General features: G+C 39.1%; 1 protein-coding gene across 3 annotated transcripts in view; it reads left to right on the plus strand.

Moving 5' to 3' along the window:
* The window catches only part of ITPK1 (inositol-tetrakisphosphate 1-kinase), a 307,786-nt gene that overhangs the window by 197,137 nt on the left and 95,864 nt on the right, over positions 1–14,785 (plus strand). For all 3 annotated transcript variants that reach the window (XM_027870122.1, XM_027870121.1, XM_027870120.1), the window contains exon 5: positions 13,309–13,426. In XM_027870122.1, coding sequence (XP_027725923.1) covers positions 13,309–13,426 — 118 coding nt within the window. The remainder of the gene's footprint in view (positions 1–13,308; positions 13,427–14,785) is intronic.

Genomic DNA, 14,785 nt, shown 5'->3' on the forward strand with positions numbered 1-14,785 from the left:
GAGAGAGAGAGAGAGAGAGAGAGAGAGAGAGAGAGAGAGAGAGAGAGTGTGTGTGTGTTTACAGTGAAGGAAGAAGAAAAGCTTAGAAATTCCCAGATAAGAAAAATCTAATAGAAGAGCCAGAAATAAAACTGTGTGGCTGAAGGTATCCAGTCAGTCAACAAGCATTTATTATGGGCTCAACTCATTGATAATTACTGTGTAATTACTTACACAGGCTCTGTGTTCAGTGATAGGGATACAAAAGCTCAAAACCAGTTCTTGTCCTCAAGGATCTCACATTCTAATGAGGGAGACACTGTGCAAACAACTCTCTGCATAAGAAACACATTCAGAGTAGATTGGAAAATCATCTCAGTGGGACATCCCTAGAATTAAGGGTGCCTAGGAAAAGCTTCTTATAGAAAGTTGGATTTTAGCCCAGATATATCTACAAAATATATAGAACATGTATGGCAAATGAGATGAACTAGCAATCCTAACACAAGGCAACAAATTTCAGTTCATAAAAGTATCACTGAGATTTGCTGACGTGAAATATGACTCCAAATGTCATACTTTATTCAGAAGGAAAAAGATAGATGAAATGAGGAAAGGTTGAGTAGCATTGCATTTATTTATTAGAGAAGGATATTCTCAAGTGAAAAAAAAATCGGGGTGGCGTGGAGTGAAGAGCAAAGCAGTCACAGACTCAGTTCAGGGGAGCCTTAGAGAACATACAGTCCAATTTGTATTTGAACACAAATTCCCTCTCTGGTATCACCAACAAGTGATCATCCATCCTCCACTTGAAGATCTCCAGTGAGGGCTAACCTCCTAAGACTGGTGATTCTGCTTTTAGGAAGTTTTTCCTTAAATTGAACCTGATCTTCCCTCCCCTAGGACTTTGATCCATTCTTTCTAGTTTGCCCTGTGGGGCTGAGCCAAACATGTCCTTCCCTCTCCCATATGGGTTGTTGTTGTTTAGTCATTCATTCATGTCCAATTCTTTATGAACATGTGGACCGTGCCAAGAGTGCTGATGTGATTTACTTGGCAGAAATACTGGAGTGGTTTGCCATTTGCTTTTCCAGTGGATTAAGGCAAACAGATGTTAAGTGACTTGCCCAGGGTCACACAGCTAGTAAGTGTTTGAGGCTGGAATCAAACTCTAGTCTTCCTGACTCCTGGCCCAGCACTCCATCTAGCTGTCCCATGTGGGACAGCCCTTCACATATTTCAAGATGGATGTAATTTTACTTTTAATTCTTTTCGTCTTAAGGCTAAATGTTGCCCCTTTTTAAATGGTCAATTTTATCTCATCTTGGACATGGCACCCTTGAAATCATGTGTCCTACAGAAGCATATTGTCTGAATGAATGAAGTATTCAAGTGCTTATTATGTGGAGAACACTCTGCTAAGCCCTAGGGATACAAATAGAAAAGCAGGATAGTTACTACTCCCAAGGAGCTCACGTTCTACTGGAGGAGATAGCACATATGGAAGGTTTTAGGTGTAGTCCAATGACAATTCCTGGACTTTTGCTTAGCACTGTCAATCTTTTCTTTCTATCTAGAGCGGTGGGTTCTAATTTGAGATATCTGTCTAATACAGGATGAAATGTCTGACTTGCCAACAGGCCCATGTGTTAGTGGGCATTAAACTGGGAAGAACTCTGGAATTGGAGATGGGTTTCAGATCTTTGAGTTGACCCATTCTAGTTGTGTGACCTTGGGTCAGTTAACTGTTTTGTGTTTGTAATCTTTTGTAAAAGGATGGGAAGGAGAGAGTGATGGTTGCACTGATTACACTGCAGGTTTGTTTTGAGAAAAGTGATTTGTGAACTATAATGTGCTATATAATTATGTGTTATATAATTATGAGCTATTATGATTGTAGATTCTGTTGAAATCCCTCTTTAATCCCAGAGCTATTTGTATGTGCCTTTCTCTAACCTCTTTTCCCCTATCTCTGGTTAAAGCCAGGCTTTAATTTTAAGTCCAGGGAATGGTATTTTGGAGAAGTAACCTGGCAATTGCTCCAAATGAGACTGTGTTTACCATTTGCTATGGAAACAGCCCAGGTCCTTCCTTTTTCTGAGTGGTGATACAATAGTACATAGTGCAAATCTCTTTTAAGCAATTTCTTTGGTAATTCTTAAGAAAAGTATTAAAAATTTTATGAAGCTTGTGGCACGATAGGCTGAAAGACTTAGAGAAGGAAATCCATTTGTGGATGATGGACCCATTGGAAAAACTTCCTCTTGTGAACTTCCTTTCTTTCATAATTCTTTATTCTCTCTGATGAATGTGTTTAAGAATAGTTTTTCCACTAAGATCAATGGCATTCATTCTGTGTCAAAAGCTTATTTTGGTTCCTGCTTATAAGATATTTTCCCCTTCCTCTCTTCCTCTGTTTTCCATTTTTCTTCCTTCCAGATTTGGAATGAATTAACTTCATTAATCTGATTTCTATCTCTCTCTCCCTCTCCATCCTCATTAATAAAAGTCTCTTACTTTAATGCCTGTGTGTTGCTTTTGAAGAAACCACAATTTGGAGTTTGATTACTCAGCAATAAGTCAACAAAACTTGTTGAGAAAGAAGAAGGTGACATAGGCCTTGCTCTCAAGAAAATTGCCTTTTATTGGCTAAAGTGTGTCAAACCTACCTATGCATATGTGGTCCAGTTCTTTTCAGCATACATTAAGTACTTCTGTGTGAGAAGATGTGGGGATTGGTTAGTTTTAGTTCAACATGGTTAACTGAGATGTGGACAGTAGTACATGAAGGGGAACAATATTAAAGATTGGAAAAACAGACTAGAGCCAAATTGGTAAGGAATTTAAATTTGAAGCTGAAGAGCAGTGCACAGTAGAACATTTGTTCTTGGAGGGTATGGACCTGGTCAGACTAGTACCTGGGGAAGGTTATTTTGATGTTGTTTTGGAGGATGGATTGGAGAAGAGACTAGAACCTAGGAGTCCAAATAGAAGAAAGCATATAAAAAGAGAAGAGAACCCACGATTTAAAGACTTTGAGGAGACACCCATTATTAAGGGAAGGGATGTAGTTCAAATCGGCAAAGGAGACTGAGAAGGAGCAGTCAGACAGATGGAGAAACTGGAAGCAAATAGTGTCCCACACATCAAGGGAAGAGAAAATGCTCTGAGGGAAGGGGTTATTAGTGATATCTACTACCATAGAGTAGTCAAGAGGAATGATAAAGAAGCCATCAGATTTAGCAATTAAGAAATCCTTAGTAACCTTGGAGGCAGTAATTTCATTGCAATTTGAGGTCAGAAATGAGATTGTAAATTGTTGGAGTGCTGAGGAGGAGAGTATTGTTTTGTTTTAAGAGGATGGGAGAGACCAGTGAGAAATGACAGGTTAGAGAGTGAGAGTGGCAAAGGGGGCAGACTCTTCGAACAACTGGTGGGGGACAGGATTAAGGGCACATGTGGAGGAATTGACCTCAGAAAGAAGGGCCACCTCTACCTCTGAGGCAGAAGCAAAAGAACAAAACAGCGAATAGAGATCAAGTTGATGAATTTTGAGATTTAGCATAGGATAAATCAAGATCACAGCAGATGTTTACTTTCTTGGCAGAGTAGGACGTATGATCTAAGGAGAGGAAATAGGGAAAGGGTTCTATGGGAAGCTTAAGGAAAGAGAAAATTTGGAATGATTACTGTGGGGACTGGGACCCAGTTAATTAGGGAAGAATAAAGGGGCTACTATGCAGCATTGGGGGTCCAATTGAGATTCGGTTATACTTTTAAAAAAAATCGTGTGCTATTTTTCCTGGAGCATCAGTAATCTACAGATGGGAATGAATTTGGTAAGACTTGAGTGGGTGTCACAATGAAGATGAAAATTAGATTTAGGAGGAGTGGGGTGGAGGAAGAGAAGAAAGAATAGAAGGTTGTAGTCAGAGAAAGGAATTTTTAGGGTTTGGGATCATGAAGGTGGAGTAGTAACAGGTGATGGTGTGTATGAGGGTCAGCTTGTCTGTGGCTGAGGAGGCATGATGTTGAGTGTCATGGGAGATGATGAAGTTGTGCAACTGAGAGACCAGAGTGTTTGACAGGACAGGAGTTTCGTAGCATGCATAGTGAAGCAGGAGGGCAGGTTCCAGAGGGAGCCAAATGTCTGAACACCTTTTAAAAAAGAAAAGAGGCAATAATAGCCAGCAATTATATGGCCGTTAAGGTTTGCAAAGCCCTTTATATATTGTCTCATTGGATCCTCACAACAGGTAGGGACAATTATGTTCCCCAGTTATTTTTTTTTAAACAGTTGAGGAAAGGGGTAAAAGAGCTTAAATAATTTGCCTGCAACGCAGAGCTCGTTGGTACCTGCAATAAGTCTTCCTAACTTCCAAGTGCCGCTCGCTTGGGGGCCAGTAGATAACTGTATCCAGTCTCTGATTAAGGGTGTTATGAATGAATGACAGAAGCCTCAGACGGAGAATTTTTGAGTGATGTTAGTATAGGGTGGGTCTCAAGATGCAAGGCATTATGCCTGATTTCTTCCTGTCACTGTGTGTGCATGCACGCACGGTCTGTGTGTGTGTGTGTGTGTGTGTGTGTGTCTCTCTCTCTCTCTCTCTCTCTCATGCACGTGGGTGTGGTGGGGGTGGGAGGAAGAGGAGGGCAACGTCCACATCCAGCACTGTAGTTGTTGGCCAGGGACCACAGAGTTCTGTCAGGAGGAAGACTCTCTGTTGCTGCAAGAAGACGGTGAAAAGAAGTTTGTTAATTTAGAATAGGTGTTCTGGAGGTCATGATAGAAGGGGAAGGTTAGAGTAGGTGAGGGATTATTAGAATGCAGAGGGAGTTTAACTAACCCTGGGATAGATAAAGTGCCATTTTGATTTGGGGTCCTGTGATAATGGAACAGTGATGTCAGTGTTTTTGTTATTCAACACCAGGGAAGAAGAGAGAGCAGGGTAGGACACCAGTGTTTGAGATCTCAAGGCCTTAGGGAATTTGTATTCATAATTCATATTCAACAGGAGTTTGGTTTGCTTTTTTTTTTTTTTTTTTTTTACTTTTTTGGACCTCATCCCTAAATGGCCAGAGGTGATCAATGAATGGTTCAACGATATCTTGTACTAGGAGTGTACTGTTTAATTCTATTCCTCTGGATCCTGGAAGGGCATCTTGTCTCATGCCTTAACCTTGGATGAAGTTTTGGTCTGTAAGAAACTTGATGCCTGATGTTCTGGTTGTCTGCAGTGTCTTCCTGGTGGACTGCGTTTTGGTATCTGGGCTACTAATAATAGTGAGCCTTCTACTTCTCCACCCCCTCCCATCCTCCCCCCAAATCAGGCAGGGTCATTTCACAATTGTTACATAAGTGAGTGGAAGAGTTAGGACTAAAAATTCTCCTAACAGGTAGAAGAGACCATAAAATCCATCTGCTCCAACTCCCTGGTTTTACAGATGAGTAAACAGGTTCAGAGAAGCAACTCGTCCATGGTCACATAGCTAGGTAATACTAGAGGTGGGGTTTGAACCCAGGCCTTTCTAACTCCAGGTCTAGCACCATATAAACTTATACCCATGGTGTCAAACTCAAATAGAAACAGGTTATTTTCTATTTCTTACATCACCATAATAATCCCACAGATCCCCTCCTTCCCCTCCCAGAAGGTGACTTCTTTTGACTAGTATTTTTAAGTTAGCACAACTGATTCATATATTCAGAAAGTCCAAAAACATGTGCAGTGTGTAATACTTGTGGGCCTCCTGCTTCCATGAAGGTGTAGGTTGGAGGTAGGTCCTCATACCCTTTCATTTGAGCCCTGCTTGATCTTTATAATTTCATTCCATTTATTTTTTATTTTTACTTTTTTGATGTGTAGTTTTTCTTTCTATTTCCATTTTTGTTATTTTTATTTTATTTTGTTAGATATTTCACAGTTACATTTTAATCTGGTTTGCTGCAGCACGGTGGGGTGGCTTGCATTTGATATGTCTGAACTACACCATGATGCCTCTCAAAAGACCTCTGACTGCGAAACAAGCCTGGACTACAGTGGGGAAAAACCCTGTATTTTAACCACTAGACTACTAAAGAATGCAGCCAGCCAGCAGACATTTATTAAATGGCTGCTTTGTGCCAGACACTGTCCTAAGTGTTTAGTATCCCCCCCCCCCCCCCCAAAAAAAGGCAAAACGCAGCTCTTGCTATCAAGGAGCTCATGTCTCATGGGGAAGACAATATGCAAACAGTTATTTACAAACAAGACTTACAAGGATAAGTTAGGTGGGGGTAGTCTCTGAAAGAAGGCATTAGAGTTAAGGAGTTCTGGGAAGGACTTTTTGCAGAAGGTGAGGTTTCAGGTGATAATTGAGGGAAGCCAGGGATGCCAACAGCTGGAGATGAAAAGAGAGAGCATTCCAGGTGTGGGAGACAGCCCAAGAAAATGGCTGGTCGTGTTGTGTGTAAGGATGGCCTCATTCCTAACTGAAATACTCTCTCTGTATGACATTACTGCCCTTCATATAATCTATTGAAAAACAATTCTGTCTTGATGAATTGTGATCTATCTTGTGATAGTTTAGGGTAATTGTTTACCAAGTAAGTGGGTTCTTACTGCCTTTTGTTTGGAAGATTGTGGTGTAGGGACTTTTCAGCATGGTGTTCTGCAGGTTTGCTTGAATACGGTATGCCAGCAGAAAGACATAAAGATAACATAGGTGTTTACCAAGACTTTGGGCAGTTAAAACTTAAATTCAAATAGTAGGGAAGCGTGGTGGTGTGGTGGAGATAGTGCTGGGCCTGGATTCAGGAAGAACTGAGTTCAAATCTGGCCTCAGATACTTACTAGCTATGTGACCCCGGGCAAGTCACTTAACCTCTGTTTGCCTCAGTTTCTTTATCTGTAAAATGGGGTTAATAATAGCACCTACCTCCCGAGGTGGTTTTAAGGATGAAATGAGATAATACGTGTAAAGCACTTAGTGCCTGGCACATAGTAAATGGGGTATAAATATTAGCTATTATTACTTAACCTGTTTGTCTCAGTTTCGTCTTCCATCAAATGAGGATAATAATAGCACCAGGGTTGTTTTGTAAGGATAAAATGAGATAATATTTTTTGTAAAGTGTTTAGCACAGTGTTTGGCACTGTTGTTGTTGTTGTTGTTATTGAAATTTCTTAGTGCCCATAACCCATACCTTTCCCTTTGTTCTTGATCTCCCATAAAAAGCACTTAGTGACTGTACCATGTATTTTTCCACGTGGAAAGCATGTAAAGAGAATACAAAGATGAAAAAATGACCTAGTCTTTTCTCTCAAAGAACTGACAATATATAGGGCATTTCACTTATAGACACATAAGTAGGGCATTTCACTTATAGACACATAAGATAGATGTCAATAAATGGAAAACAAAAAGCCAGGCAAAATGATCGAGAAATAGATAGATAGATAAATAAATGGAGGACCTCTGTTTAGCTAGGAAATATGAAGCAAGGCTTTGGGACATCATGACCCCTGAGCTGGGTCATGACTAGACTTCACCTCTGAAAATGTGTGTCCCCTGTTCAGAATGGTAAGGTCTTTGAAAGTAGGTGGGGGAAGACCCAAACCAGGTGAGTTGAGTCTTATTAAAAAAAAAAAGCTAAGGACATTATGCAAAAGACTTTAAAACTTTTTTTAAAATGTTTTTTAAAGGTATAGTCAGACTAAAAAGAATAAGGAAGCGATAGGCCTATTTATTGGGTCAGGTAATAATGTACTCATAACAGATGAAAATCAAGAAAACAGGACTATGAGACTTCTATTTTGTTTTTTTTAAAAAAATTTTTTTATTAATTTATTTTGATTTATCAACAATCATTTCCATATGCTTTTGAGTTTAAAATTTTTCTCCCCCTTCCTCCCCACTACCCTCCCCAAGATGGCATACAATCTGATATCGGCTATACATATACATTCATATTAAACATATTTTCACATTAGTATTGTTGTAAGTAAAAATTAGAACCAATACGAGGAACCACCAGAAAGAGGAAACAAAACTCAATAGAAGAGAAAAAAAATAGCAATTCAGCTTCCATTATCCAACTTCTAGTTCTTTCTTTGGATTTGGATAGCATTTTCCATCACGAGGCCTTTGGAGATGTCTTAGATCGTTGTATTGCTGGGAAAGGTTAAGTTTATCAATATTAGTCAGGTACAACGTGGCTGTTGCTGTGTACAACGTTCTCTTGGTTCTGCTCACTTCTCTCAGCATCAGACCATACAAGTCTTTACAGGTTTTTGTGAAGTCAGCCTGTTCATCATTTCTTATAGCACAATAGTATTTCATTACATGCATATGCCACAACTTGCTCAGCCATTCCCCAATTGATGGGCATCCTCTCAATTTCCAGTTCTCTGCCACCACAAAAAGAGCTGCTATGAATATTTTTGTACATATGGGTCCGTTTCCCATTTGTATGATCTCTTTGGGATATAGCCCTAGAAGGGTTATTGCTGGGTCAAAGGGTATGCACTTTTTTTTTTTTTAGCATATTATTGTTATTTTTAAATTTTTTTTTATTTTTAGGCAGTTGGGGTTAAGTGACTTGCTCAGGGTTACACAGCTAGTAAGTGTCAAGTGTTTGGTTTGAGGCCAGATTTGAACTCAGGTCCTCCTAACTTCAGGTCCGGTGCTCAATCCACTGCGCCACCTAGCAGCCCCCGTATGCACATTTCTATAGCCCTTTGGGCATAGTTCCAAATTGTTCACAACCTCACCAACAATGCATTAGTGTTCCAATTTTCCCACATCTTCTCCAACATATATCATTTTCTTGTTTTGTCATCTTGGCCAATCTGATAGGTGTGATGTGGTACCTCAGAGTTGTTTTGATTTGCATATGACTATAGATGGCTTTAATTTCTTCAACTGAGAACTGCCTGTTCATATCCTTTGATCCTGGTTGTAAAAATTCTTTCCCAATTTTCTACCTTCCTTCTAATCTTAGTTGCATTCGCTTTGTTTGTGCAAAAATTTAACTATTCCTTGCTCTACCAGTTTGCTTATAGTATCAGCCTTTATATCTAAATCATGAACCCATTTTGACTTTATTTTGATATATGGTGTGAGATTTTGATCTATGCCTAGTTTCTGCCATACTCTTTTCTAGTTTTCCCAGCAGTTGTTTTCAAAGAATGGGTTCTTATCCCAGAAGCTGGGGTCTTTGGGTTTATCAAATAAAAGATTACTTATAGTTATTGACTACTGTGTCTTGCATATTTAACCTCTTCCACTGATGCAGCACTCTGTTTCTTAGCAAGTATCAAGCAGTTTTGATGCTTGCTGCTTTATAATACAATTTAAGATCTGGAATGGCTAGGTCACCTTCCCCTGCATTTCTTTTCATTAGTTCCCTTGATATTCTGGACCTTTTGTTCTTCCAAATGAATCTTGTTATTATTTTTTCTAACTGTATAAAATAATTTTTGATAGTTTGATTGGTATGGCACTGAATAAGTTAATTAACTTAGGTAGAATTGTCATTTTTATTATATTAGCTTGGCCTACCCATGAGCAACTGATGTTTTTCCAGTTATTTAGATCTGACTTTATTTGTGTGAAAAGTGTTTTGTAATTGTGTTCATAGAGTTTCTGGGAAGTTCTCTATCTCTTGCTCTTTTTTAATTTTTAAAAAATGAAATAACTTTTTATAGGCCATATATTCATTTTGAGCTTGTTGAGGTATGCGGTATGATAGATGCCATTGATGAACTCCCTAGGAAAAAATCTCCAGGGCCAGATGGATTTACATTCGAATTCTATCAAACATTTAAAGTACAATTAATTCCAATTCTATATAGACTATTTGGAAAAATAAGAGTCTTATCAAATTCTTTTTATGATACAAATATGGTGCTGATACCTAAACCAGGAAGAGTCAAAACAGAGAAAGAAAACTATAGACCAATTTCTCTAATGAATATAGATGCAGAAATTTTAAACAAAATATTAGCAAATAGATTACAGCAGCTTATCACAGGAATAATACACTATGACCAGGTAGGATTTATACCAGGAATGCAGGGCTGGTTCAATATTAGGAAAACTATCAGCATAATTGATCGTATCAACACCAAAACTAACAGAAGCCGTATGATCATCTCAATAGATGCAGAAAAAGCTTTTGACAAAATACGATACCCATTCCTGTTAAAAACACTAGAGATCATAAGAATAAATGGAGTCTTCCTTAAAATAATAAATAGCATCTACCTAAAACCTTCAGCAAGCATCACATGTAATGGGGACAAGCTGGAAGCATTTCCAGTAAAATTGGAGGTGAAACAAGGATGTCCATTATCATCCCTGCTGTTCAATATGGAAACATTAGCTTTAGCAATAAGAGAAGAAAAAGAAATTGAAGGTATTAGAATAGGCAAAGAAGAAACAAAGCTATCACTCTTTGCAGATGACATGATGATATACTTAGAGAATCCTAGAGAATCAAGTAAAAAACCACTTGAAATAAGAAACAACTGTAGCAAAGTTGCAGGCTATAAAATAAACCTACATAAATCATTGGCATTTCTATATATTACCAACAAAGCCCAACAGCAGGAGATAGAAAGAGAAATTCCATTTAAACTTACTGTAGACATTATAAAATATTTCGGAGTCTATTTTGCTGCTTTTGTCATCCATCCTGTTTTCCCTACTACCCTGGACAGGGTAGAATAGACACCAAAGAAAGCATATGCATGTGATAAATCGCTGGCTTTGTGAGTAGGAACCTGGTAGATGAGAACTTTTGTGTTCAAGGGGAGGCATCATCATATTGTGGAAGGAGCTCTGCATTTGGAGTGTGAGAACTTGATTTTTTGGCTCTGTTTACTAATTAACTACAGGATATTGGACAAGACACATCTCATCTTTGAGCCTTAGTGCACTTATCCGTAAAATAAGGATGATTTATCCTACTCTTTCTATGTCATAGGCTGGTTTGATCATTTAACAAGATGTATGTGAAAAGCACTTTGAAAAGTATCAAGGACTTTAAATGTGTGAAAGTCACCTGGCCTGGATGAATTATTTTTTACATAATAAAGGTACTTTGGAGAGATGTCATCATGGAATCTCTAGAGAAATAGAGCATTGCCAGAAGCCTGGAAATAGGCAAACGTTGCCATTTTCAAAAAGGGCAAAGATGTGAATCATGGAAACTAAAAACCAGTTAAGTTTGATGATCTTTCTTGGCAATATACTAGAACAGATCATTAAACAGATACAATATGAGCACTTTAAAGAAATGGTGATTAGGGGGCAGCTAGGTGGTGCAGTGGATAGAGGGTTGAGCCTGGAGTTAGGAAGACCTGAGTTCAAATCCTACCTCAGGCACTTACTACGTGACTCTGGGCAAGTCACTTAGCCTTTGTTTGCAGTTTTAAGATCTGTAAAATGGGGATAATAGCACCTACCTTCCAGGTTTGTTGTGAGGCTCAAATGAGATAATAATTATAAAGTGCTTAAGCATAGTGCCAGATACATAGTAAACATTATATAAATGCCAGCTATTATTTGTTAATATTAATAGAGAATTGTAACAGTATATATTAATATGTGGCAGCTAGGTGGCGCAGTGGATAGAGTTCTAGGTCTTCAGTCAGGAAGACATGAGTTCAGGTGTGGCCTCGTACATTTACTAGCTGTGTGAACCTGGCTAATTCACTTAATCCTGTTTGTCCCAGTTTCATCATCAGTAACATGAGCTGGAGAAGGAAATGGCAAATCACCCTAGTATCTTTGGCAAGAAAACCCCAAATGGGGTCAGGAAGAATTGGACACAACTGAAGAACAACAATATTAATATATTATATGTATAATATAGAATTATGTTAATGCACAAAGATACATTAATAATTAGATAATAATAATGCTTATACTAATAGTACCTGCCTCTCAGTCTTGTGAGTACAAAATAATATTTGTAAGTGCTTGGTAGACCTTAAAGAGCTATATAAATGCTAGTTATTGTTGTTGTTGCTGTTGTTGTTACTTTTTTATTGTGGTGGTGGTGGTGGTGGTGGTGGTACTGAGGGTAGTAGTGGTGGTAGTAGTGGCTGTGGTTATTATTGTTATTCCTTGCCTCTCGTTTTTCAGTTCAAGTAATCTAATTGAGGAGTCGACTCCGAAGATATATTGTTCTAGAAAGTCATGGGGGTGTGTGGGTGCGGCCATTAGGCAGTGGAGTGACTCACCCTTTTTAGAAGGTATGGTAGTATTGCTTGGATTTCTTTTCCCAGAGTGATGGGATGGAAAGGAGGTGAGGGACATGGGAGGGACATGGGAGGGACATGGGAGGGACAGCTCAATGGGAAGAGTGATGGAAGTGAAAGCAGTGTCAGTTTCCTGGGCCAGCCAGATATGGTGGGTTCTCCCCCATATGGAATAAGATTGAAAACGTAGGGATATTGCTTGTGGAAGCATGTTTGAATGTTAACTGCTAGAGTTTCAAACTTTGCTTAGTGGACAATAGGAAACACTTGCAGACAGTGCAAGACTAACGCCTGGTCTGTTGTCAAGACTGAACTTCGCCGCGTCTTGATTGTCTTCTGTTTTCTAGCTGTTTGGTAGGCAGTGATTATGCCACACTTTTCCTGTCTCCTTTCCCTAGCACATTGCCTAGAACCATAATATGTGCTGAGTAAATGCTTCTTCCTTAGTATTTGAAAGCACTTGATTTGGTCCTTGGCATGTAAAAAGGCAATATATTCTTTTAACTGAATGAGAACTGGACTGGCATTAGGATTTAGAACTAGTTATGTGACCTTGGATATGTCATTTCATGTCTCTGAACACCTTAACTCCATCTGTAAAGTGGGAATCATACTTATACCTCTTATTTCACAACGTGGTTGTGAGGAAAGTGCTTTGAAAACCTTCAGGTATTACAGAGTTATTAATGGAACCTCAGTTAATAATCTCTTGAATCAAGATGCTGTCATGTTGTCACTGGAAAGAAAGACTCCTTCTTTGACTGAATTGCAACTTCCTGACAGTAAATATCCTTCACTGCTTTGTCTTCAATGCATCGTCGTCGTCATCATCATCATCATCATCCTCATCATCACCACCACCACTAGCATTTATATAGCAGTTTACAGTATGCAAAGCACAGCATTACATATTATCTCTTTTCTTTTTCACAACAACCTTATGAAATAGGTGCTGTTACTCCCACTTTCTACCAGTGAAGAAATTGAGCTAGTTAATGCCTCATCTTCTTGCCTCTGAGTCTAGCATTCTATCCACTATGCCACCTAGCTTCCTTTCAAATGAAAATATTTTTCCTTTCAGGAATATATTGATGCTCACCCTGAGACCATCATTCTGGATCCCCTCCCTGCCATTAGGACCCTTCTGGATCGATCCAAGTCTTATGAACTTATTCGAAAAATTGAAGCCTACATGAAAGGTAAGTTGATGTTCAGTCTAAGCAAGTTTCTTGTTTTCCACTGGTTTTGCAAGAGAGAGAGTGGCTAGCTTATCCCTAGTGGGACAATCACGTGAGAAACCTGATCTTCTTTGGGCGCTTCCAAGCACAGCCGACTGAAATTAATTGGGCAACTGTTTGGTTTGGCCAGAAAAAACGTCTTGTGGGGCATAATCTCTGCTTAGATAGGCAAGGTTCAGTAATATGAGCAGTAAGCTGCTTTCTTTGTGTCAATAAAATGAAGCCTTTGGATGATTTCATAAATGTTGGGAGGTTCTAAATGGCATTGGCTCACCCATATAAAGAGGGAGGCAATGGAATATTGAAAATTTGTAATAGTCATATCAGCTGGTCATGTTACATAACAAGGTAAAAAAAGAAAAAAGGCAAGGAAGAAGTCAAGGCACTTTTGATCAAACACATCAAGATATGTAAACTAAGGCCTTCTGAAGGGTACTGTTTGTTCTTCATAAGTGCGGGGACATGTCCTCTTCCCAGGGCTGGCCCACCCGGGGTCTTTTGGTACTGATAATCTACCACTAACCAGTTCGGTTTTGTTGGAATTATTTTCTTCCAGGGTGTTTATAGCAGTTTGTCTTTTTTGAAAACACTCCTGGTGATATTTGAATTACATTTCTTCTACACTGAATAAGTGTTACACAGTGAGAGCCGTGTTTCAGGATAAGGTAAATACAGTGCTTGGGGTCTTAGTGGTTTCTATCTCATTTGTAGCACAACCTCAGGCAACAAACAAAGGCACATTGGGATCCTCACATGGGGTTCCCTGTTCATTTTGTTTCTTGTCTGTATTATGGACTCAAATCCTTGAGCCTATTTTGGCCACAAGGGGAATCTGATGATAGAATATGGATCGTTCAGTGTAACTCTATCCCTGATCTTGGAATAACAACTCTAAAGTATGTGCCCTGCTGAGAGTGGGTCAGGGTGCCTCTTCTTTTCTCTTCGGGATGACATTTATTAGGTGATTAGCTGCATTGTGCTAGAAAGAAGAGTCAGACCTCTCTTGTTTTGAAATTTCTCTATTCTTCTGATAGGGAGGTCATGTGGTGTCTTTGAAAGAATCCTGAAGCTGGTAGTCAGGAGACTTATGTTCTAAGCCTGGCTATTCTGCTGGATTGCTGTAGGATGCTTGGATGGGTTATTTTGCTCCTCAGTTAATAAAAAGAAGTGTTTGGATTAGATGATTTCTGTGGCTCTTATTCCTCTGAGATTCCATGCTTCTGTGGTGTGGTTCTGTGTGTCCCTCAGAGGAGGGACATAGCGTGAACTACACAGCAGTATTGTCACAGAATGTTAGGGCTGATAAGGAGGTGACCCAGA

This window comes from Vombatus ursinus, unplaced genomic scaffold (assembly GCF_900497805.2).
Source record: "Vombatus ursinus unplaced genomic scaffold, bare-nosed wombat genome assembly UNPS02014794.1, whole genome shotgun sequence".
In the NCBI taxonomy this organism is placed as follows: domain Eukaryota; kingdom Metazoa; phylum Chordata; class Mammalia; order Diprotodontia; family Vombatidae; genus Vombatus; species Vombatus ursinus.